Below are 25,173 nucleotides of genomic sequence, written 5' to 3'. Positions count from 1 at the left end.
CAGTTCACTATGTCACTGAAAGAGTATTGCACATGTTATAATAACGTATGTACTCCGCAATGAATCACTATGTTTTAGAAAGATAGAGTAAGATAATGCTCGACTTCCAATCTTGATAAGATAAATGTATAAATGTGTGAAATCTCTATAAAAATTATATTATTTACATTTCTTAATTATTTATATAAAATCAATGCAATAAGTATACAATAAGTATACAATAAGATATTAATTTATAAAAATAAATTATTTATAGAAATGTATAATATATATTGTTTATACATAAATAATACCTACAAAGATAAAAAGTAAAATAGTTATGTTATAAATATTTATATAACATATATTTATAGTTAAAAGATTAATATTTCAATATAGTAAATTTTTAAATGAAAATAAATGTTTTTTGCTTTTTTGTTTCTTCAAGATTAGCCTTATTCATATAAGTATGATCTGTGCAATAAGAAAAGGGGACATATTACTCACAATATTTCATATCTTATCTTTTGATAGTGATAGTAGATATTTCTACTTGTGTTAAAAGGTAAGTGTAGTACCTTTCAAAGAAGAATAGTAAGGACAATATATTTTGTGTAACAATTAAATAAGTCATTTTTATAATAAAATGTAAGTTGTGCCAAATTACTGATATTTTTAAAATAATGCATTATAAGTTGGTCGATATTTTACTTCATAATTTTATATAACTTCAGTTATATATTGTTTAGTATAAGTTATAGTTTATAGTAATATATTATATTTGTAGATCTACTGAATTTTATTTTATTATATACGAACAAAATTATGATGAAGATACTTTATTTACTTATCATGGGTTTTGTCTACAATTTAGGTAAGTTTTTTTATTGATTTAAAATTTTTATTTATCTAATTTTTTTTTAAATATACATTATATGTACTAATAAATTTTAAAAGTAGCATTGAGATGATGTCATATTTTAGGCATCCATGCGCAAGAAAATGCTGTGCGTACTCTTCCAACTTCTCTTCGTGAATGTTATGAAAATAAATATCTTTTAGAAAGGGATAATAGATTACCCCATACTTTAAATACACTTATAGCAATAGTGCGAAAAATTGAAAATTCAGAAGGATTGAATATGGACCTTAGAAGTTTGTCTGTCGCATTATTACATCGGTAAAAACATATACATATGCAAACTGTCAGTAAATTTTATTATTGATAATACTTATTTAATATTTCTCTTGTGATTTTGCTAATAAGCCAATTAATCATATTTATAATATTTTTTAAATAACATAAAATATATTTATTAATATTTAAATATTATCAATATATAGTTTTCGCCAAGATGGTATACGTCCAAACCCATCTGTGGTATCACAAGATGGAATATCTCCTTACGCGCCAACTGGTCACGAATTTTTTCGTCATGCAAAAACACTTCGATTTATACAAGGAAATGCAATGTTGTTTCCTAATAACAGTATTACTGCTGTTGAAAGAGTAAGAGTTTTATTGATAAGTTAAAATCTTTATAAATCATAGATATACATATATTTTTTTTATAAATCATTTCCAACTTATACCTTAACATGAAACAAATGTGACCATATAATGATAGATTATTTATTTCAGTGTACTCTGCATTTTATGCTGTCAAGTAGCGTAAACATTTTTGAAAGAGGCGATGAAGGAACAGTTTGCAGATCTGCGAATAGTGCATACAGAAATATTAGAAGTATTGATAAAAATGATAGTAACAATACAAAAAATATTAATGACGATGTTGAAACTTTATCTCCAGAAGAAATGTAAATATATATATTTATTTTTCTTCCATTAAAACATATTTTAATAATAATTTTAATTATCATATAGAGAAACAATAAAAAATAGAAAAGATTCAACGGAAAATGCAGTAGATCCTAATTCATTCTATCCAGAATTGCCACCAAATCATCCTGATAAAGGAAGAATATTTGCTCTACCACCGCTAAGTAAATGCCCTGTTGAGAATGGAGTAATTAAGACTCCGTAAGTAAAGCTTTTTTCAAAATGAAGAAAACGAATTATTCTTTATAATTGTTTTTGAAACATGTATGATTAATAATTTTATAGTTGGGGATCAATTTCTGGTGGCTCAATTCTTGCTGGTATAGCTGCAGCAGTACAACCAGAAAATATTATACTTCGAGATGTATTGAAAGATGAAATACTACAAACTACATATTCATCTGATATAACTTTAGATAATAAGTGGATAGCCACATTAGCTGGTAGATATTCAAATAATTTTAGATTAATTTGATTATTATATCTAACATTTATATTTATATATTTCTAAGAAAAGTAATATTAAATTTATGCAGGAGACTTAGCTGAAGTTGCGCTTATGCAAGGTCCTAGAGGAGAAAAATTACAAGTAGGAGTAAATGGAGATTGGAATTCTACTGCAATGCCACGTTGGTATTTTCTAAATTCTAATGAGAAACTTCAATTTACGACTGCCGAAATTAGAGGAGATCTGGATGGATTGATTCTTGCTAATGAAGTTAAATCGTGGTATTCAAAAATACCTAGCTTACGTCTTTCTCAAATTTTGGATATGTATTACAGTGCTCCAGGCTTATTTAATTCTACAATTCGAGCATGTAATCGTAGATCGTTGTTTAGATATGTTGCACCTAATTCTACATTATCTGCACAGGTAAATTAATTATTATAATTTTTCTGAATATTATAATGTTTTACATAAAAATAAAACAATATATTAAAATAATTCAATAAATTATTTTGTTTACAGGCATACAGCGCATCTTTAGTATTAAGTGAAAATTTAGCAAAAGCCACACTAAAACCACCTATTATAGAAAAATTTGCAGTTGATGCTGCAAATGAATTATCAACATATATACGTTAGTATTACACAAGCTTGTTATATCCTATTATATGATCAATCCCATAATATACTAAATTTTTAACAAATTTCTATCTTTTATAGCTTCATCAATGAACCAAGATTTATCATGTCAAGAGACAGATCGTCTATTTGATTCGACTACAGTTTCTGTGGACTTGACTATTATTCTTGATACAAATTGGCCTTTTAAATTAGTACAACTCATATTAGCGTAAGTTTAAAAAAAGCAATGAAAAAATTTGTTAAATGTCTATTTACATATTCTTTTTTTCATGCAGGCATATGTTAGAAAATACGGAGATTAATCAGTTCAATAGTAATTTTACTATACTTAATGGCTATGATGGAAGTATAATAATTAATAGTACCAATACTATTTTAAATTTCAACAGTTTTAATTCTTCTAATTATTCTAATGGTATGTTTACTACATACATATGATCTTTTGTTCTTATATTATCTAGAACTTATTTAATGAAATAGTAAATAAAAATAATTATTTCCAGTTCATAAAGGTTTAAACCTATCTAAGTCACTTCAAATGTTAAGAACTTTAGAGCAAGATAAATTAAATAGAGAGCATAGCGAAGGTATTGGAGGAAAAGCATCAGATGTAGTGTTAATTATGCCATATAATGCACAGTTATCGCAATCTGATAAAGAATATTGTTTAGAACAACTCAAATATATGCGTGAAGAAATTCCAGGTAACAAGAAATATTTTATATATTCCTCAGTATATTTTATTGTATACTCTTTACTCCTTTTATATTATTTTATTAATTTGTAAACGTTGTGTTTAGATGCAACCATCCTCATTTTAACTTATGGATCAAAGGATACATGGGCAAATATAGTACAAGATTCTACATCAGATTTGTTCTCAGTTGGACAGGCAGATACTAGAGATGGTTTAGCACCACTTGATAAACTTATTTCAAGAATAAAACAAAGTAAGATATAAATGTGATAAAACACATAATATTAATAAAATATTATGAAATAAATAAATATCAAATTACTGTAATAAACACATTATAATGATGCACAAATATTAATAGAAAACAAAAATTACAGTTCCTAAAAGATTAATTAACACACAATGTGGTGCAAATTATGTTTCAATTGGAACTTCGAATTCATTTGTGGATTATGTCCAACCACAGGGAATAAACTTTTATAGACTTCATCCTAATTATTTCTTTTCTCATGATACTACAGCTACAGTAAAGGTATGTAACGTACAAAAAAGAAATATATATACATAAATTAAATCTCAAAAGAATTAAATGTATTTTTGATGATATACTTTTTAGATTTTAGGATCTGGTTGGGGATCTTTAACAGTATGCACATCAAGAAATCTATTATATGTTAATACAACAAAAGCTAATCAAGAAGTTTCTTGCACATCAATAAGTAACAACGAACATAGTGTTTCAGTTTCTTGTGGCGATGCTACATTTATTCATGAATGTCAACCACTATATATATCTGTAACTGCTAATGTTTCTGATATATCATATCAATGCACAGGTAAATGAAAATAATGGATAAATATATATTATATAAAAATATCAGTGAACAGTTATAGAAATAACAACTTTTTATTTCAGATCCAAGCAGGTGTAGATATCCACATATGATAAAGTATACTATTTCATACGAGCATTTAGTATGCACAAGTAGTGCAAATAAAATGGCAATCAATTCTATTGCTTTGATAATAATAGCAATGTATTGTCTTTTATCAAATATCAGATCTTATTAAAAAAAGTTATTTATAACAAAAATAATCTATGATTCAAACTATCAAATAATAAGTTTTTAAAAAAATCATTATAAAATTTAATTACAAAAATTATATTTATAATTTAACATCTTTTAAAAATTTGTAATAATTAATTGACAGTAAATATAATAGGTTAAAATAATGTAGCTAAATTAGAGTCTATTTTCTCTTAAATAATAAGAGATTATTTTTTGTTATCTCATTAGAGCGTAATACAAGTAATGGTTCACTTTCTTATATTCATTTCATATTCAACAAATTATATCGGAAGTTTATATATTACAAACATATGTACAGATATTTAAAAAATGTTATGAAAATTTTGTACCAATAATAAATAAATTGTTACTTAATATAAAACAATATAATGTACCTTTAGATGAAGGGCTTGCAAAGTGCTACTGTGTGATCAATTCCACAGGAAACCTTTTTTACCTGAGCTCCTACAGACACCTTTCAAATAAAATTACAAAACATAAATAAAAATTGTAGGAAGAAATACAATAAAAAATACACATCTTACCTTGAAAGGAAAAAATTGATCATTTTGATGTCTCAATCCTAAAGATCCAAATTTATTACATCCCCACATGTATAAATCTCCTGTATTTGTTATCGCTGCTAGATGATTTATTCCACAATATATATTTGTAACCTAAGAATAAAAATGATTGCATTACACCAAATGAATATTTATGTAAAAATCCATATTAAATAAATTTAATTTTACCTTGGTATTACGTGAATACGCATTGTTACCGAATAATGTGGATGGAATTAAAGTAGGTTTTAAAACTCTCTCTACTTTTGGTCCAAGACCAAGAATACCATATCCCCACACATAAACATCTCCTGAAGCTACAAAATATAATACAATAAATCATATTATTATGAACAGTAATCTATCTATTATTCTTGTTTCTTCTAATTAATATTTATTTGTTTTGTTCTTACAATTCAATATCATACAGAAACAGCCTCCAGTAGCAATGTCAACAATATGTCCTACTTCCTTAGGTATATTCAGTTCTGTAGCAATATTTACTTGACAATTATTACTGTCCATTAGTAATTGTCCATATTCTGAATTTCCCCATCCAAAAACTTTTCCCTTATCTAATGTTTAAAATGAAAAATAAAGCAATTGAAAATATTATTATAAATGTATTTTCTGAATAAACCCTAATGTAAATATTAATAACTACCGCTAAGAGCCAATACACAATCTGCAACACAAGCAATTTTTATTATGTGTTGCCCTGCTAAATCCCCTTTGACCAAACTTGGTTGATGTTCATTTCGATAATGTGCCAAGCCAGTTTGCCCATCAGCACCCCAACCAAATGTATATACTTCACCAGATTCTGTTAAAAGTATGCTACGATATAATATATATTAATAAGCAATGTTAGAAAATGTTTACATCGGTAGACATACAAGTAGATAATCAGAATAATTTGTTAGCTTTATACCTATGATCTTGACCAGCTGTAACAGCAGTTATTTGATTTCCTCTTATACTAGGTATATGATGAACTGCATTACTACGATTGTAATTTTCATTCAGTATAATTGGCCTACCGCATTGACCATATCCATTGTTGCCTAATGTAAAAAGTCCTTCGTTTGTTAATATTAATAAATGTGCCCTTCCAGCTGCTATACTTATAACTTCACCCGTTGAATTTTTAAGTGGCAGATTTATTGGCATTGGAGAAGTTACTACATCTAAATAAATTCTATTTGCTTCTTGAAAACCTAAGTAAAGAGACATTTCATTTGAAATAAGTATCTGAAAGCAGCATATTAATTTTACTGGCATTTAATATTTTACATAATAAAATACTTTATTACCAAGTTGAGAATCTGTGTTTATCCCACTACCATAAACGATATTTTTATCTGAAGAACTTATTGCAAAAGCTGTAAAACCATAACCACATGCAATATCTATTACTTTATATCTTTCTCCAAAAGTTAATCTTCTTGGTGCTGAAAGATAAGCTATGTCTTGTTTGTACAATGTTTTATCAATGGTACCTAAAGCTCCATGTTCCGCAAGACCCCAAACATATACTCTACGATCACCCACCTTACTGATCGGATACTTAAATACTGTAATGAAATGATAAAAAAAATGTACTTAAGCTTTTTTTTTTTATAGAATAATTAAGATATGAGAATAAAATAAATACTATTTAATATTTTTAAACATTACTAAAAGTAAAAAAATATATTTTAAGGTTATTACCAGGTAAAATGTCCTTTTTTATCTTCTTACGATTGGATTTTCCTAATCCTATATTTTTATTGATTCTTTTAAGTCCATTAATTATTTTCAACATAATTTTAATTATAAGAAATACAAATTTCACAAATAAATACTACATATACGTTATATGTTACTAGTGGATTTTGTTTAAGACATTCATGTTGTTTACAAAGACTTCATTAACATCACACACATCACATTAATCATCCACAGAAAGAATTAAAATTGACTATATATAGAAAGGATATTGAATATTGAATATGTTTAGAATTAGGAATTAGAATGATCGATTAGAATTCCAAATTTTCTTAAGAATAAAATGAAAATGATATACATGAATATAAATTTTAAAATTTAAATATAGTGCCTTACAATCGGTTCACCATTTTCCGGAAGTTCGAAATTGTTGTTGTTCAACAATCGAATGGTTAAATCACTGTGGACTAAGGATTATATTACGTTCATGGAAATAGACTTTAGCTGACGAACACGCTCGTAGATACTCTAGCTATAATTCGTGGCAATTCTATGAGTGAATTGGCAGCCATTTTTAAACTGCTCACTTACTATAATAGAACAGGAAGGATGTGGACAATGAAAATCGCATCGAGATAGTAATGTAAACGAATGACACCAAATGGCTTATAATTGACCGTGAAGGAATAGAGAGTTCGTATTGCTCAGTTCGAGTTTCATTTCTATTGGACGGTACTCGAGCAAACGAACTACATTCCCGTGCGATAGAAATGGTGAACTGTCAACACCTTACCAATCTCAGAACATGATTTTATTTCGTATATTTGCCGAGAGTTGGGGCGGTCTTGCCTGAAGCTTGTCCGGTAAAGATCGCAGATTACGCGACTGGTCATCGAAGTGAACGGACACCGGCATGCAGCAATGTTGGTTTTAACATGCGAGAGGAGAACGAGTGCAAAGATCGTGGCTCTCGAATGCTAAGTTCCTATAATAATGGCAGATAATGTACACAGGAAATCGCATAAACTCTCGGATGGTAGTAGAAAGATATCTAATCCAGTGCATCGTACGACTACGGAAACGATTCGGTTAGGAGAACCAGATAAACTACACCAGCCGGTTAGCTTGACTACCTCAAGCAACGTGACCAGTAGTAATCAGTGTAGAAAAAAGACGTCGTCTTTTCAAATTACAAGTGTTACAGTCGGTTGTCGTATGAGCAACGATGCCGGCGAAGATTCCAATGACGATTTGGACGAATCCCACACAGAAGATAATTCTGTGGAACATTCGCGTATTACCGATATTGATATCGAGACGCCTAGTTATTCGGAAGATACCTTCTCTAAAGAGGACGTATTTTTCAACACCAGTAATGCTGCTCTCAGTACTGCTCCGGTGATTCCTACCAGTTCACAATATGGACTGGCCATTGTACCATCAGAAGGAAACAGTGTGAACAATTCAGTCAACGATAGCAATATCAACACATTAGACATTACATCTGTTACCGACAACAATATTATTAATTTACTGTCGAGTAATGCTAAGCAAGATTCTGATTTACGAGAGGTACATTCACATGGGAGGAATGAACGTTTTAAAGTAGTCAAAATTGAAAGTACAGAGCCATTTAAGAGAGGTAGATGGACCTGCATGGATTATTTGGATCATACATCGGTGAATCAACCAGCTATTGGTACCCCTAAAGTTTCTGATCCAAATGAGGTGTGCATATCTTATGGGGTTACAGATAGTGGAATTGTAATCCCAGATGCATCTAAACAATCTGTTGTATCTGACGATAAGAGCATTAATCTTGACGTCAATGGAACAGTTCACTCTCATCCTGATGTGCAGTCATCGATTGGTGTACCGAACAATAGTTCAGTTACAAGTTCAAATTATGCAGTAAACAGTTCTATTTCCTCTACTGTACAGCATAATCCCACGCAACCAAACGTTCAACCACCTTCGCAAATTCCTCAATATTTTCAGTCATCTGCGCAACAGTTAGCTTCTCAACAACAAGGACAGGGATCTACGTTGCCATCTAATTTACAACCTACGCATCCAAATAATCTGGGGCAACCTCAGAGTATGCCTCAAGGTTCTATACCTATTATAACTCAAACTAGTAGTAATAGTGTTCCAACTCAACAAAATATGACTCATTCTAAAGAAGATCCATATCTGGGGGTTAGCACGCAAAATCAATCTTTACCTGGACAAACTGTTTGTCCTTCATCGGTACAGCAAACTACTGTTCCAACTTCTCAAGCATCAAATATACTTGTTACCCAACATCCATCACAACAACAGCAACAGCAACAACAATCGCAGCATCCACCACAGCAACAACAGCAGCAACAGCAACAGCAACCGCAACACCCTCCACAGCAACAACAGCAACAGCCTCAACAGCCATTGCAAACACAAAAACCAATGACTCAGATTTCCGAGCCACTAACTGCCGTTCAAGGAATGCAGGGCATTCAAAGTATACATAAAGTTCCTCAAACAGGTACACAGCAATCTTCCTCAACTATTCATGCACCAGGACCACCGGTACAATCTCAAGTTATACCACCAACACAAATGCAAACGCAATCCTCTGGTAGCAATACTCAAGTGCAAATGGCTCAAGTGCCAGCTGCTTGTCAAAATGTTGTGGCAGGAATGCAGCAAGGGACTATTGCATTTCATCAACCTGATCCAGAGCAGGACTCTATTTCAGGCATTGTTACTACTGCTGCAGCACAATCAGCTGATGCTACTCTTTTGGAATCTTTAACTGAAGTTACACAAGGAAGCGATGAACATCATACTCTTGAAGATAGTGAAAGGTATGTATACTTTATCTATTTTCATGTATTTCCTATAAATTATACATTAAATGTGTGCTTTTGCAATTTATAATTGAATTTTGTTACAGCGTGTCAGGAACAGGTGCAGTAGCGATTGATAATAAAATTGAACAAGCTATGGTAACTAACTTTCTTAATTAAAAAACACAATATAATTTTTATAAATATGAAAACTAACAATAATAATACTGTACTCCTTTATAGGATCTGGTAAAAAGTCATTTGATGTTTGCTGTACGAGAAGAAGTTGAGGTATTAAAAGAAAAAATCGCAGAACTTATGGACCGTATTAACCAATTGGAAGCTGAAAATTCAATCTTAAAAGCCCATGCTACTCCAGAAACATTGGCTCAATTAAGTCAAACAACAGCAAAATTACCCCAAAACAGTTCAGGAAGTGGTCAATAGGTAACCATTGTACATAAGTTTCTATCAATACTTTGTCAAGAACATAATATAATTATTGTATATAACTTTACGATTTTTAGAAATTTATAAATAATGAGATTTATTATATTATACATATTAGCATTAGTCTTTTTTTTTTTTTTAAGTAAATTAAAGATAATAGATTATTTTTTACTATTTCAGTTTATTGATTAGGAAATATATTTAAAACTGTACATTGAATTTTTCTTTCAAAATGGTCAACCGTTTTGGAAAAACATTGTTGCGATCCTAGACACAAGCAAAGACGTATATGAATGCATGCCAGGACTAAACAGCATACATAACCAGAGTTGATATTGTTTTACGATAGAATTGAAGATTTTGAACGTGTTAAAAGAAGATATTTAACGATACAAAATAGGCAGCTAGACATCCTTAATATAATTTTAATATTTGGCTAATTTGGATGATCATGTCAATGTAATAGTTTTAAAAAAAAACTAAATTTTCCGTGATTTAGATTATTATTATTAATATTTAAGTAACGAAATTAAAATATTACGTTGATTAAAGCGAAAATTATGTCGATAAAATAAAATATTAATTTGGTTTACATCACATTTGAGGATCTTATAGTGTACCGTTCTGTATTTTTTTAAAGATTATAATGCCAAAAAGCATTTGAAAGTATTGTTCCTATTACATATTTTAGTTATCTAATAATTTTTACATTGCATTTTGTAAGCTAAATCTTGGCACGACACTTTAAATTTTAGTACCATGGATGTCAAATCGCATAGTTTATATTTCGATACTCGTGTCAATAGTCTCGTTTTTAAACTGATATGTATTATATTTAACAACAAACAAGTGTCCAAGAAACTTATGGTGTGCATCTGAAAACTCGCAATATTTTGTCATTTTATGTTACATCTTATATGAGCCTAATAAAAAAATTTTTTCATTGTACGATCATTAGAATTTCTTAAAAGTCTTCAACGTTGCTTTTGTCGTAAAAAGCAAAAAGGAAATATACGTGATAATGAGCCAAAAGATTTATATTACACGATTTAAGTAAATGTAATGTTAATATATTATACATAGCCTATAGAATGTGAAATTACTTCTTTGAAAATACAGGTTACTTGATTGATTAGCACAATATAATTTTGGGAAAGTTTATTGGACCACTATAAAGACTAAATATGACACTTTAACATAAATCCTTATCAAGACAAAGACCGCTTTATGATAAGGGAAATTATAATTCATAAATACACCTTATAAATTTATAAATGTTATAAATTTTTCTATGAAAGAAAGAAAGAAAAACAACAACACATAACCATTTTCTTATGTCAATATCAGTAATGTGGCTTTTTTTTAGGGGAGGGGGACAAGCGAGCATGATGATCACTTGACAAATTCATACAAATCCGAAGTTCTTTGTTTTGATAGCAAGAAGTAGCTTATGCCGTAAAACATGACGAGAGCTGTACAGTGGAACGTATAGGCGAGAAATACATGTATTTGCAGTTGGTAGATGAGCATCATCGGCTGGTCGAATCGTGACACTTGGCATTGGTTGAAAACCATCTTCGCTCGCTGGTAATGCAGGAGACCCTGTCCAAAAATATACCTAAAACAATTAAAAAATAAAATAAACATCTTTTAAGTCATTTCAAAAAGGGTATTAAAACAATGAAAATGTTAATTTCTTTCCTTGACCAACTTGATATGTATATACATAATTTCATGTGTATGCAGCACATAATATCAAAAAAAATTATTACCAAGTCCTGTCGTTCAACGTGTGACATTTTTTCTACAATTGACCATAACCATCTCTTGAACTTTACTAATTTTTCTGTGGCTTCTCCAGATTCATCGTTAAAGGATGTGTATGATATCAAAACTGACACATTAATGTCACCAACTCCATTTAAAAGCAGTCTTAAGTCTTCAGATGTTAAACCATCCAATGCTCCTTCCGGAAGAACATCAAATACTCCTTCTCGCATTGTATGCAAGGCCTTCTCTTGTACTTTTATCATACGTACTTCTGCGTATTTTCGTACGTAATCATATACATTGCTAGCTGTAACTTCTATGTCACGACCACTTGTTATAAGTTCGATCGAACCACCGCCTTCTTCAGGACATAAATCAATGCTAAAAAAAGAAAAAAAGAAAAAAAAAAAAAAAAAAAGAGAAACCAAGATTAAATTACATCAATGCATGTACAATTCTTTCTGTTATATATATTTATTTACATATGTATATTTACCTAAAAGTAAGATCCAGTGTAATTAGTTATACAAATAAAAAAAAATGAAAAAAAAAAAAAAAAAAAAAAAAAAGAGAAACCAAGATTAAATTACATCAATGCATGTACAATTCTTTCTGTTATATATATTTATTTACATATGTATATTTACCTAAAAGTAAGATCCAGTGCAGAGAATAAACTGTTACTATCTTTAGTTTCAGCATCAATGACGAGTTGTCTCAAACTTTCATAAATTACAGAATCAAAAAAGGCAAGATCATGAAAACGTATTGGCCTTGCTAATATATATTTAATAACGTGACGATTTAAAAATATTGGACACAACTCGTTTTGTAATAGACATAAGCCTATTAATCTATTAAACGAAAATAAGAAGAAAATTAAGCGATTAACATAGCTACTTTTTAAATATAATTACGGGATGAATGTTTTGTAGAGAACTTACCTGCCTACGTTTCTGAAAGCATTTAGTCGTTCATAAGTGGCTCTACCTTGTCTGGGTGTATAAAAACCTCTTTTATCGGGTGAATAGAAAAGAGGAGCATTATCTTCTCCGTCATCCATAATATTAGTTTCTATCTTCTTCTTATTAGCTGCACAACGTTCAGTTAAACTGAATACATCAAGATCTAAAAGTGCTTCACTAGTTAAATCTTGATTATGACTATGAATCAATTCAAATGCTTCTTCCACTTTTTGTCTTAAAGCATCTTCTGAAGCCAAGAGCATCAATAATTGTGCCGGAGACAATTCGAGTAACATTCCAGTTATTTTTTCTGCTAATGCAGGTCGTAATGCATGTACCTAAACAGAGGATATAACACCATTATCCTTTTTACGCAAATTCCTTATTTTGTTTTTAAGAAAGATTCTTACTTTAGGATACAATCTATCACCAAGTTGTTGTTGATGCACTGTCAAATGTTCATTGTTAGGATGACTGGCCGGTAAAGGATGAGTATTGGATGATGAGCTTCCAGATCCAGATGCATTATTTCCCTCTACGGAACTTGATGGATGAAAGGAACGAGCTTCGAAAGATAATGCTTTACGTGTTTCACGACATTTCCCGGATGATCTAGGATTCTTAAATAAGATTTAAAATTTTAAGAAAATGCTCTTCTCGAACAGTCGTACTTGCATCTAATTTGGAATATTATGCACACCTGTCTTCTAAGATCACGATCGCGATCTCTGCTTTTTAATTTTTGTAAAACATTATACTGTGTGTATTTGGAGCCAACTTGTGCTGCTTCAAGACTTGGTAGTTTCTCGTTTGCAAGTAGGGCCTGAAGATAACAAAAGATTGGATTAATTCTCTAAGACGAGTAGGATATTGTAAATACGATGACTTTCAATATTTATGCATATTTTAATAGATAAAAAATATTTGTAAAAATTAAATCATGAATTCTGATATGCATTATTGAATAAGTACATAGTATTTACAATCTCCCACTCGTCATTTTTACAACTGTACATATGTAATTCTTAACATTAGGTTTACGGACATTTCTTATATATCTATCTTTACGAACATGCGTCAAATTGATGTGTGAATGAGAAACCACACATTAAAAAAAAAAAAAATAACTTATTTTAAGGCTAATTTTGAAATTAAAAGATTAAGAAAAAAATGAATTTGGATATATATATTTCATTAAATAGATAAAAGTCAGCATAAATGATAAGAGAGAAATGTAAACGGTTTAATTTTCGTAAATCTAATGATAAATAAAATTGATTGACAGCAACATTAAATATTATAACAAAATTATAAGATAATATAAATTTTAAATAATCCCTCACACTACTTTCATAATACAAACCTCAGCAATTGCAGTATAAAAACTTCTAGCAACACCTGAACCTTCACCTGGTTCATCTTTAAATGTTACTTTTACTCGATTTACTGCTAAAGGTGGAGAATTAGAAGTTCTTTTATTGTACAAATTGTATTGTGTGTTTAATTCTTTCATTGTTTGCACCAGTAATTGAGTTCTATCACGTTCAATCTATAAAAAGTGTATGAAATATTATTATTATATTAATATTATATAAAATATTCAATCAGCAGTAATTATTCTATTATTTAAATGCTTATATTTATTTCTTAATAAATTTTTTTGAATAAATATTTAGTATTACGCGCGTGTATGATATATAAAACTGTGATACTATGTATTATAAGTCAACAATAAAATTACTTTTGACAAAGTGATATCCTTTTGTTGAGAATTTCTAAGTTTTTCCATATTCCTACGGAATTTAGCTTCTTTCACAGAAAAACCGCCAAGTTCGGATACAATTGATCCTGCTTCTAAACCAACATCCTCCATAAAAACTCGACCAAATAAATCCAATGATAATCTCCATCGTCCTAATAGAATATTATGAGAAATATTTGTCCCAATATTTAAGATAGTTCTAGCAGATTCCACTGGACTTGTTACTACTGTTTCGTGGGCAGAAATTTCTTGACTCGTTACAGCGGGATCGACTTCTTCGGAGACGTCTGGATTTTCTACCGATGGAATGAACAGTATTTCAGGTGCAGTAAGTTTGTGTAAATTTTCCTATATGAAATAAAAAATAAATGAAAATTAACGATAGATATATAGATGAATGATAAAGTAATAGACTGCGTTAATGAAATGAATTGCTTACAACCATACTGCTAGCTGCTCTAACTATAACACTTCTATTTGCTTTACACAAATCTTTTGCAATCTTGCTATTTGCGGATTCACTTTGATTACTGGTAGATACTATAATCGGAGCCCTGTCTATATGTTCTAGTATTGGGTTTTGAAAAGTCATTTGCAATGGTGTCGTCAATGGTGCGTGATTTTCATTTACACGAAATACTTTAGTAGGTCTTTCCTGTAATAGATAATTATTTATGATCAATAAATATATGTATTAATAATTATATGTATAAATGATGATCAAGTAAATTAGTACAGAAAATTTTATTGATCCAGAATCTCCAGCAGAAGCAGAAGCAGAAGCAGAAGGTCGTCTTATTTCTGTAGAAGTGAATGTAGGTCCAGGAACAATTTGACCGAATGTAGAAGAAGACAAATTTTGATTGTCTGCACCACGTGCGGAGAGGCCAAGTCTTGTAGGTAAACCTGCCAATGGATTTTGGTTGGCAGTACCTGTTTGCTGTCGTGGGATACCAAAGAGATCCTCACGCCTTGAATGTGGCTGTAATAAATGCGGCTGATCAGCTAAAGGTAATGCTTCGCTCATAACTGTATCAAATGGATCGAGAGGTGGGCAACCAAGGCATAAGGTAGAATCTGATCTTTGGAAAAAAGGATGTTTTCTTCCTTTAGATGTAGAATTACTGTTTCCAGACCCACACATGGAAACTTGAAGTAAATCTGGATATTCTACAGAATCAGGTTCTAATGCATTAGGTGCTGGAGAATTATATTCCTCTCCTTCATCATTATCATTTTCATCCTAGAAAATAATAAAGAAAATTTTAACTTTTTCGCAACGAACTGTCTGTCTGCCATAATGTTTTTACTATATGAGATGCTGCGCCAAAAGTGTATGAGTTACCGCAATTAAATTTGCTTAGATAGTTTTTTAGAAAAAACAAATCTTTCCATAACGAAGGGATTAATGATTTTTTAACAAAGTCATTTTTAACTGAACTTTGAATAATGTGATATACGACGCCTGTTGTATTTCAAAGGCATCATATTGAGAATGACTATAATCGCCTGTCCTAGATAAATGTTAATGACGTAAAGTGAAATATTATTGATAAAATAGTATACTAACTTGTTCATGCCATGATGTGTAATTTGCTGATTCCTTTTGTGCTTCGCCTCTTGATGTTAATGGTTCAGAAAGACAGCGCATATAATATACAAGAGCGTCAAATACGTATGCTACATGTCTTAATGCAGAAACATCTAAAACTGGTAAACTGTCTCTGTGTTCTCCATTATGAGCGCGCATCAAAGATAAACAATAAGACAAAAACTCTCGTCTAGCAGAATGCAAATCACCACCTGTAAACAAAATGTATTTATTCATTTCTCTTACTTCACAAAGTGTCATTAGTTTTCTTGTTAGGAACCCAAAGTTTGTACTTAAAAATTAATTGTGCTCCTAGCTTCGGTGGTTAAGCTGGCAGTTTAATGTGAGTAAAATAGAAAGTTATTAAATCAACTCAATGTTTAGCTATATTACAGAAAATTCAAAATTGCATAAATATATAAAGCAATAGGAACATATCTTCACACAAACCTTCACGTTCTCTGCTATTCCTAGCAGGTTCACTAACACCAGCAAAACCAACAGTAAGTCTTGTCGAAGCTTGAGGAGCAGAAATATTGGAACTTGTTGCAATACCACTGCGTTGGTTTCGACTTGCATTTCCTTGTAATGTCAAGGAAAGAGCTGCCGAACTCAATAGTCCAGTAAAATTTCCGCCAGAAAGTGAAGGAGCATTATTAAGTGGATGTTCAGGATGTGTCGGATCGGCACTACGAGTCAAAGACACTCCAAATCTTAATTGTGCTTCGGTTGCATCCATAACTGTTAAAAGCCAATCCCATGTAGGTTTCAAATGTGCTTCTAAATATAACTGCAAAAAATACAATAGAAATATTTAATTTTGTAATTAGATTAGACTATTTGAAAAATATCCACAAGAATAGCAAAATTAATACCTGTAAGTTTAGTGCATCTTGGAGAGTAATTTCCATTAGTTGTGGTAAAGTAGGTGCTAATGTTTTGTAATCTTGCATCATAACTAATAGATCAGCAATTTGTCGAATGACAATTCCAAACGCTCGTGCCAAACAACTTGCAGTGGTTCCCATAGTTATAGGTTCTTGTGCAGCTGCAACGGCAGATGTAGCAGTAGTACGTCTCAGAGATACAGGATCAATGAAAACTAAGTTACTGCCACCAGTAACTCGTAAGCCTGCAGTACGTGTACTTGACTCACGATTACGAATAGCCCATTGCATAGAAACGGGTGCCAGATTGTTGCGATGCAAATGACCAGATGATCCACTAAATTAAATAATTTATATATTATAAATAAGTTACACAGATAAACATCAATAACAAAATTACGTTATACCTTCTACGTTCCAATTGTTCATCTCCATTTTGAAAATCTTCATTATCTTGTTCATCTGTTTCGCCTGCTTCACTTTCATCGTCTTCTTGTTGACTAGATTCACCAGATTCGTCTTCAGGAAATAATAATATTGAACCCATGCCACCATCAGATCCTGCAGTAGCTCCAGTTTGTACACTTCTTTGAGCAGATGCCGCATCTTGATTACTATGATTATCGTCCGAATCAGATTCAGTTTCAGCTTCAGCCAAAAGGTCTAATTCTGTGTCAGATTCCCCTTCTCCTGCTTGTTCTTCTCCAACACCACCTGCATTGCTGTCAACTTCACCGAGCGGCTGGCCAGCAACTGTACCGGAAACACCTGGTTCGTCATGTTCACTTATGTCTCCATCCATATCCATATGGACATCTTTAAGCAAGAAAAGTACGATTATAAATATTTAATAATTATATAATAATTATCATAATATAAATATTACCTTCTCCACCTTCAACTTCATCCATTGCAGAAACATCTCTTGCAATAGTTATGTTATTATTTACTTGTTGCGTTTGTAAACCACCATCTAAAGTTTGAGAGCTAACTCCACTGTGAGGTATTAATGGCTCTATAGAAAACAATTCTTCAGATCCATTTATTACTTCGACAGCAGAACTAGTTAACGTGAATGGTGCTGTTGGACGTGCTACGCCTAATCTTACTGGAGCTATTAATGAATCTGCAGTTTCACATAATTCTTCAATTGCCAATTTAATTAAGGCTTGAAAAACTTTACGACATTTCATTAAAGGTTGAGATGCTTGACTTGCACTAAAAATAACATTTTTATTATTATTATTTCAAAGTGGAAATAGCGATAAGAATAATTTTTTTCAACGAATTTATACCTTTTTCTTTTTGCTGTATTAGGTGCCATTTCGATAGTAAATATTACGAATATTCGAGCTACAGATCTTACAAATCGTCGAGCAACATTGTTTGCTTCTTCTTGTCGTCCAGGTATAGTATCATTATGCAATTCTCTTATAAGAGTAATAAGTAAAATATCAAGCATCTAAAAAGTATATAATATTTTAAGAATTAACATTTCTATACACTTCTCTGAAATTCTACATTAAATTAGAAATAATAGTAATGGATAAATAAATATAAAATTACTTCTGTACTGCATTTAACAAGTAACAAATGGGTAAATTTATCTAGTAATGCTGTGCCACTCTGACGACATAGTTGCCCTTGATCTCCGAATAATTGTTCATTCCCATTTTCCGATACTCCTGACATAATCATACACTGAACTGCTGACCAGTCATTTAACAATCTTTCGAGAGCATTTCGGCTAAAACGAGGTGGTTCTAAATCATGATCAGGCATGTCGGAATCAGCACCTAATCCTATTAATAAATATTTTTATTATTATACATATATATTATATCTATATACATATAAATATGGGTATATATAAATATATATAATAATAAAAATATATTATACCATCCGAAGAAGGTGCTTTACGACTTGCAGATGTTGATCGAGGACGAGTTGCTGGTCTAAATTGACGTTGTTCTATGAATTGCCTTCCTACTGTCTGGGCCAAAAATAATAAAATGCATTCTCCTCTTGAATTGATTTTTGTGGCAAGATCAGTATTGACCACAAGTCGACATAAGAGATCATAACGTGCAACTTGATAACCAGCTATAAGTGCACGACATTTACATTTTTCCCAACAATCGCAATATGCCGTTGGTGATGTTCTTTTAAGTTTGCAGTCGTGTCCTCTATGGCAAACACGAGCACATTCGGTGCAACAGCATAAAGATCCTGTTAAACCGCAGGTTCTACATTCAAATATATCTTGATTGATATGATCTGCACCAGTCCATGTAAAGCTACAAGTGTCGTTACAGCAAGTCACGAATAAAGGAGATAAATCCGGATTAGCATCAGGAGGTAGAATCATTGCCGAACATTCTTTGGAATCTCTACCAACTTTTTGAATAGTGTCTAATAAAATTAAAGCTGCATGATATGCACGAACAGACACTGCAAGCATTAATGGTGTTTGTCCTTGAGCATCCTTTGCTGTAAGTAATTCTTTCAAGTGAGGGGCTAATACATTGTTTTCACACATGTACTTCAGTATTAGTATCGCATTATTCTTTCTTTCATTGGAATCTACAATATACGTATTATTGGGTGCTGCTCCTATACTAGGTTTATTCATCATAGAAATACTAGCAGCACCTATACTAAGCAAACTGTCTTCTTCTCCAGATGTGTTGTCGAATGCCTCAGGTGGCCAACTCAAAGTTGGTATTGGTTCTTCAATAGGCGCTGAGGTATTATCTGAATTTGATACCATTGCATACCCAAATTCTTTTTCACTTTTTTTGTTAGAAGTCGGTGCACACATAGTAACACAAGCATGAAGAATATTGCGATTACCATCACAACGTTCTAATAGTATTGACTGAATTTGAGCCGTATTACCCTTTACATCTTGTTCTAAATTACAAAATACTTGTTTAACACTATCATAATCGCATCTCAGTATACGTGACATTAGTAGAAGATTGTCAAACGCCAATGCAATTACTGCAACTTGATTTTTGAGATGTATTGAATTAGAGCAATTTGGTATGGGGATAGTTGATGTTCCAATGCAAACTACTGGAAGTAAGTCTAACCAATTTGGATCTCGAATAGCATCAGCACAATCTTTTGCTATTGGATAAATTGTATTATTTCCATCTCTAAGTATCATGGAACATTCAATATTTTCTCCAGCACTTGTTAAATTAATATTTTGAGGCTGTAATCCTAAGAAAGCATTAATATCTGAAGGAATATAGCAATCTTGGACATATCTTCCTGTACTTAAATTATACACAACATAGCTCAACTTATTTCCACTTTTTAATATTCCATGAATTCCCTGCCCGTCTGTTGCAATAGTTAAAAGATTATCACTCGAGCCCTCTACTATATTAACTCTTCTAGGTGTACGTTGGAAACAATCGGGTGCTCTCGGATTCATCGATGATTTAATAACTTGTAATTCATCTTTTCTTAGTAGTCTACAGTCTGCTAATAATTTGATCAATTCCTCAGCTGTTAAATCTTTAAAATCAGACGTACTGAAATCTTTCTCTTTAGTTTCTTTCTCCTTTTCTTTTGAATCTTTTGAAAAGAACTTAACTGCTACGTAACAACCATCGACTTTAATGACTTTCCCGATGGGAACGGTTTTAACATCTTCTACAAATATCACATCTTTTAACTGCCAATCTTCTTCATCCTTTCGCTCGGGTTCTCCTTCATTTCGAGGTGTTAAACGTTTTTGTCTCTTATGACTTGTTGTGATGCTACCTGTGTCGCTACATGTACTAGAAGCAGGCGAAGGAGGTGGTGGCATATCAAGACGATCAGCTGTTTCTTTATGATTTGACTTATTTATAGAAGTATTTCCATTTCCATTTGATTCGCGTTTATCAAAATTTGAATTAGGTAAATGTGATCCAGCAGGTAATATTTTAAATCTGCAAGTTGCATCTAAGTTCCAAGCAGCTGATAATAGTTGTCCTACTTTTGGTACTCCATTAGCTATTGTAAATCCTATAAAAAAAAAATATTTTAAGAAAGTATATAGGATACTTCCTAGTATATGATATCGATTCTGTTTTTTTTGTTTTATCAAAAACAATTTAAATAATTTACCTATTGCACCAGGTTGATACATCGGACTGTTTTTCATGCAAACATGTGTACCGTAACTAATGTCATTTGATATCACTGTAGATGGTCTATGTTTACGTGATTTTGCTTTATATTTTTCCCATAATTTTTTACGCTGAGAAAATGGCAAAACTCCCCTATTTAAAAAAAGAAAAACAAATAGTTAATTGTAATTTCTTAATTAGGTAAATAATTAATAAAAAACGTATAATACTACTAACCACCAATACAATGCACCACTTTCAAGTTTTGCTACAGTATATAAAGCACATGTATGAAGTGATACAATTTTGTCCAATGTAAATTCAGTAAAAGCTTGTGCTGGATGTTCCAAACGAGAAGCAACATGACCCAAAAGTTCGTCTAACCACGTAGCTACCTTGCCACTTTCTGTACTAACAGAACAGCGAATTGCTGTTGCTGATATATTAACTATTTTTTCTGTTAATAATGCTAGTGGTATAGTTTTTGGATGATGGACATTTGGATTCTAAACATGGAAAACTATATTATTTGTATCGTGTTTCTTTACGTAAATTTTAAATTAATACATATATACAATTATAGGTACCTCTAAATGTTTGTAAGGTTCCGGATCAGACCATTTCCATTGGTACAATTGTCCAGATGTGGAAACAGCTATTAATTCGCTGTAAAGTGCAGCAATTTGAACAAAACGTGGAGCAGCTTCATTACTACGTTCGTGCCACCACTCCAATTCTTCTGATATCCATAAAGGGCTTAGAGAAGCTAATTCCTTTTTTTTGTTTTCTATAAATATAAAATAAAATAAAATAATTTTTATACACATTTATATCTTTTAACATTTAAAAACTAGTGTATATATGTCGATCAAAGTATATTTACCAGGATCTTTCTCCCAAGAATCTTTTAGAGCAGTTTCTAACCAACGTCGTGGTCCGTAATATTGACGATCCCTCCACCTGCTAAAACTGTCACGGTCTCTATCACGTTCAGATGAACGTTCTCCTTCTCTGTCATTACCAAGTCTTCTAGAAGAACTTCCACGGCTAAAAAATATAATATCTACTATATATCTACTTTTTAGTATCTATATATAAATTGAATTTAAATTTGAATGAATTCATTACTGCCGTATGCCTGCATAGCCAAACATGTCTTCAGAAAACATAGAGTCTGCATCGATTATAACAGAATGATCATTATTACTAAAGCCTCCATCTAATAAAGAGATAAGATCTTCTGGTACATAACTATCTGCTGCATCATCGGCATCATCCCCTTCTTCATCATCACGTGACAAAAGATTATTCACAGCTAAGTTCACATCTAAATTAGTACGCTGCAAAAATATGTAATTTATACAGTTGCATAAGATAATTGATGATTAAGTTATAAAATAATAACCTGCAATTCTCTGATAATTAAATTGCGACTTTTTCCTTGCAATACTACTTGAGCTTGAGATATTAGATCTTCTGGTACAAATGGAGCAGGAACTGAAGCAATAGGACGTGAGCTGTTACCACTTCCGCTTCCCATGATCACTCCAGGAGGTCCTATTCTTCCACTGCTACCACTACCTCCACTATTACTACCACCCCGAATAGCAGAACTGCTTCTCATAATCCTTGCCCTTGAACGAGAAATACCTGCTCTGCTACCACTTCCACTATTTCCGCTACCACTAGGAGTAGAATTCGAATTTCCAACATGGTTTTTGGTTGTACTGAAATAGCATAATGTACAAATATCAGTTTCAAAAGAGTTCATTTTATTAAGTATTTAATCTATTCTTTAAATATAAAAGCATGATACATACTTTCTGTTCGGTTCAGTTTTACTTAAATCCAGTCGATCAGACAATACTGTAAATGCGACACGACAGATTCTATTGTCCTCTGTGAGTAAGGCTATATGAGTCGGACCAATGACAATACGTTTTATTGGAACCTTTAATCCATTAAATGCAGCTGGGGTAACATAACCGTATCTATTGATCTTCTCTGCAACTTCTTTAAACCTTAAATAAGAAATAATAATTAAATTTAATATACGCTAATTTTCAAAATAATAGACATTAATTGCTTACTTAATTTAACAATACGTAAAACTATTTATTTTGTATGTAATAGTAAATGTTTTATTATTCACATACACACACATTTAAAATATTTACTTAAACTAATATATTTTAGCAAAAATTATATATAAAATGAATGCATGAATGTATGATATATATAAATTTTAATTTTATATATCCTTGTTATGATTGTAACTAATAAGAAAAAATAAATCAATTAAATTGTAAATGTGAGTATTATATGGTAATATAATGCGAATAAACACATACATAATATGTGTAATAAATACTTTAGAATAATTAATTGGTTTATATATATACACACATATATATGTCACTATTACTACATATATATGTATATATATATGGCACTATTACTATATATATATGTATATATATATATATATATATATGCCACTATCATTAGAAATTAGGATATAAAAATATTCTTTAGTTTATTTTATAAAAATATGTTATCAATATGCTACAGAATTATTGTATGCTTCATAAATATATTAAGTATTAGATATTTTCCGAAATATGTGCTAATTTAATGCAATCCATAATGAATAATGACAAAGTGAATTATATTATTGTAACTCATTTAATAAAAAAAGTATGAAATTAAATTAAAACGAATCGAAATAACGAGAAATTAGATAAGTAATGGTGCTCATTAACGTATTGTTCAATTTCTCCTTAATGTCTTCTTGATAAATAGGTTTAGAAAAATTCGATAATCAAAATGAGTAACTCTGCAAAGAAAAATAAGGAGGAAACATTTCATTCGAATAGATTAAAAAAATGAAAAAAAAAACGAGAAAACTGAACGATTAGGATATAGTTTGGTAAGGGATAAAAAAAAAACGGACGAGTACGGATTAAATTCCATGGTAGAATAGTCAGCAGACATTCTGAAAGACAGATACATCCATTACAGCATAAGGAATACTCACCTATCGTTAAGTTGATCATCGGTTCCCGGTAAAGGATGAACGACAAAGTGTATCGAAGTCATCTTTGCTTATTGTGATACGCTTTTCTTACCGAAAAATATCTTAAAACATGTTTACACAGAATTTCACTACACAAGCGAAACGATTTTCTTCGGCCATGTTTCCTTCGGAAACATCCAGTTCTGCGTTCCTAAAAGTAATATGGCCGTACTATCTCTCGATGTATTCACAAATACACTGAAGATTATCTGATACGATATTACTTAGAAAAAATCAACGAAATATTATTTCTTTATTTTTCTTTTTACAAACGAATAAAAAAACTGTTTATTATTTAATGTGAATAATAGTACAAAAGCTCCACGCGTATAGAGAACTCCAATGGTTATGAAGTTACGATAAGAAATATGTGATTACATCGATTTGACGTGCGTGACGTCACGCCACGATAGAAAACACTAGAAAAACTTACTTAATGTATACATTATACCGATAAATTTTTATTATTCACAATTCGTGATTATTAAAAATATGAGTATTTTCAAAACTATTTATTTTATCTATACTATCATATCTTACTAGACAAATAAATTTATTTTTATTATTTACTAGAGAGTTAGAAAACTTCAAAAAATAAAATTAACTTTATTACTAAAAACTAATTGAAAATAATACTAATTTATCTATAATTTTGTTAATCTATTATAGATAAATTTTGATTAGAATTATGATAATAAATGATCATTGTTAGAAAGGTACAAAATATCCAAATGAAACGTAGTTTCTTTTTTGATTAGGAAATACTTG

At 30.9% G+C, this 25,173-nt stretch overlaps 4 protein-coding genes across 7 annotated transcripts; 2 read left to right on the top strand and 2 right to left on the bottom strand.

Annotated features, from left to right (window-relative positions):
- Window positions 1–2: 2 nt before the first annotated feature.
- On the bottom strand, window positions 3–7,151 carry LOC106788758 (Williams-Beuren syndrome chromosomal region 16 protein homolog). Of its 3 annotated transcripts, none has more exons than XM_014752306.1 (9): window positions 6,950–7,151; window positions 6,553–6,813; window positions 6,171–6,456; window positions 5,904–6,076; window positions 5,653–5,814; window positions 5,429–5,556; window positions 5,222–5,353; window positions 5,072–5,151; window positions 3–15 (listed from the first exon to the last, which is right to left on the bottom strand). In XM_014752306.1, the coding sequence occupies exons 1-8, from the start codon at window positions 7,041–7,043 to the stop codon at window positions 5,074–5,076; spliced, it is 1,314 nt and encodes a 437-aa protein (XP_014607792.1). In that variant the 5' UTR covers window positions 7,044–7,151; the 3' UTR covers window positions 3–15; window positions 5,072–5,073. The 3 variants fall into 3 exon arrangements, with proteins under 3 accessions (XP_014607792.1, XP_014607791.1, XP_014607790.1); XM_014752305.1 differs by lacking the exon at window positions 3–15 and adding an exon at window positions 1,609–1,694; XM_014752304.1 differs by lacking the exon at window positions 3–15 and having other exon boundaries at window positions 4,854–5,151.
- LOC106788750 lies at window positions 808–4,760 on the top strand. The gene is made up of 15 exons (XM_014752294.1): window positions 808–853; window positions 958–1,159; window positions 1,324–1,489; window positions 1,622–1,797; window positions 1,865–2,020; window positions 2,105–2,262; window positions 2,356–2,693; window positions 2,790–2,901; window positions 2,988–3,117; window positions 3,185–3,324; window positions 3,413–3,613; window positions 3,710–3,859; window positions 3,984–4,138; window positions 4,223–4,442; window positions 4,523–4,760. Exons 1-15 carry the CDS (start codon window positions 808–810, stop codon window positions 4,675–4,677), a joined length of 2,505 nt encoding a protein of 834 aa, XP_014607780.1. The 3' UTR covers window positions 4,678–4,760.
- Window positions 7,152–7,526: 375 nt separating the features above from the next.
- Window positions 7,527–11,249, top strand: LOC106788757 (protein bunched, class 2/F/G isoform). Its single transcript, XM_014752302.1, has 4 exons — window positions 7,527–9,792; window positions 9,882–9,933; window positions 10,018–10,221; window positions 10,405–11,249. The coding sequence occupies exons 1-3, from the start codon at window positions 7,940–7,942 to the stop codon at window positions 10,219–10,221; spliced, it is 2,109 nt and encodes a 702-aa protein (XP_014607788.1). The 5' UTR covers window positions 7,527–7,939; the 3' UTR covers window positions 10,405–11,249.
- Window positions 11,250–11,370: 121 nt separating this feature from the next.
- Window positions 11,371–24,796, bottom strand: LOC106788756 (E3 ubiquitin-protein ligase hyd). Of its 2 annotated transcripts, none has more exons than XM_014752300.1 (26): window positions 24,367–24,796; window positions 23,150–23,350; window positions 22,735–23,056; window positions 22,458–22,669; window positions 22,213–22,376; window positions 21,917–22,116; window positions 21,567–21,835; window positions 21,328–21,482; window positions 19,102–21,225; window positions 18,766–19,001; window positions 18,495–18,661; window positions 18,086–18,417; window positions 17,607–18,015; window positions 17,188–17,536; window positions 16,763–17,102; window positions 16,292–16,524; window positions 15,458–15,964; window positions 15,161–15,376; window positions 14,701–15,069; window positions 14,323–14,508; window positions 13,660–13,782; window positions 13,370–13,579; window positions 12,939–13,297; window positions 12,642–12,848; window positions 11,997–12,375; window positions 11,371–11,842 (listed from the first exon to the last, which is right to left on the bottom strand). In XM_014752300.1, the coding sequence occupies exons 1-26, from the start codon at window positions 24,426–24,428 to the stop codon at window positions 11,630–11,632; spliced, it is 8,544 nt and encodes a 2,847-aa protein (XP_014607786.1). In that variant the 5' UTR covers window positions 24,429–24,796; the 3' UTR covers window positions 11,371–11,629. The 2 variants fall into 2 exon arrangements, with proteins under 2 accessions (XP_014607786.1, XP_014607787.1); XM_014752301.1 differs by having other exon boundaries at window positions 16,868–17,102.
- Window positions 24,797–25,173: the final 377 nt, after the last annotated feature.

This window comes from Polistes canadensis, unplaced genomic scaffold (assembly GCF_001313835.1).
Source record: "Polistes canadensis isolate GaletaPanama2010 unplaced genomic scaffold, ASM131383v1 scaffold_153, whole genome shotgun sequence".
Classification (NCBI taxonomy): Eukaryota; Metazoa; Arthropoda; class Insecta; order Hymenoptera; family Vespidae; genus Polistes; species Polistes canadensis.
The sequence above is the reverse complement of the archived record's forward strand: the minus strand, read 5'-3'. Positions and strand labels throughout refer to the sequence as shown.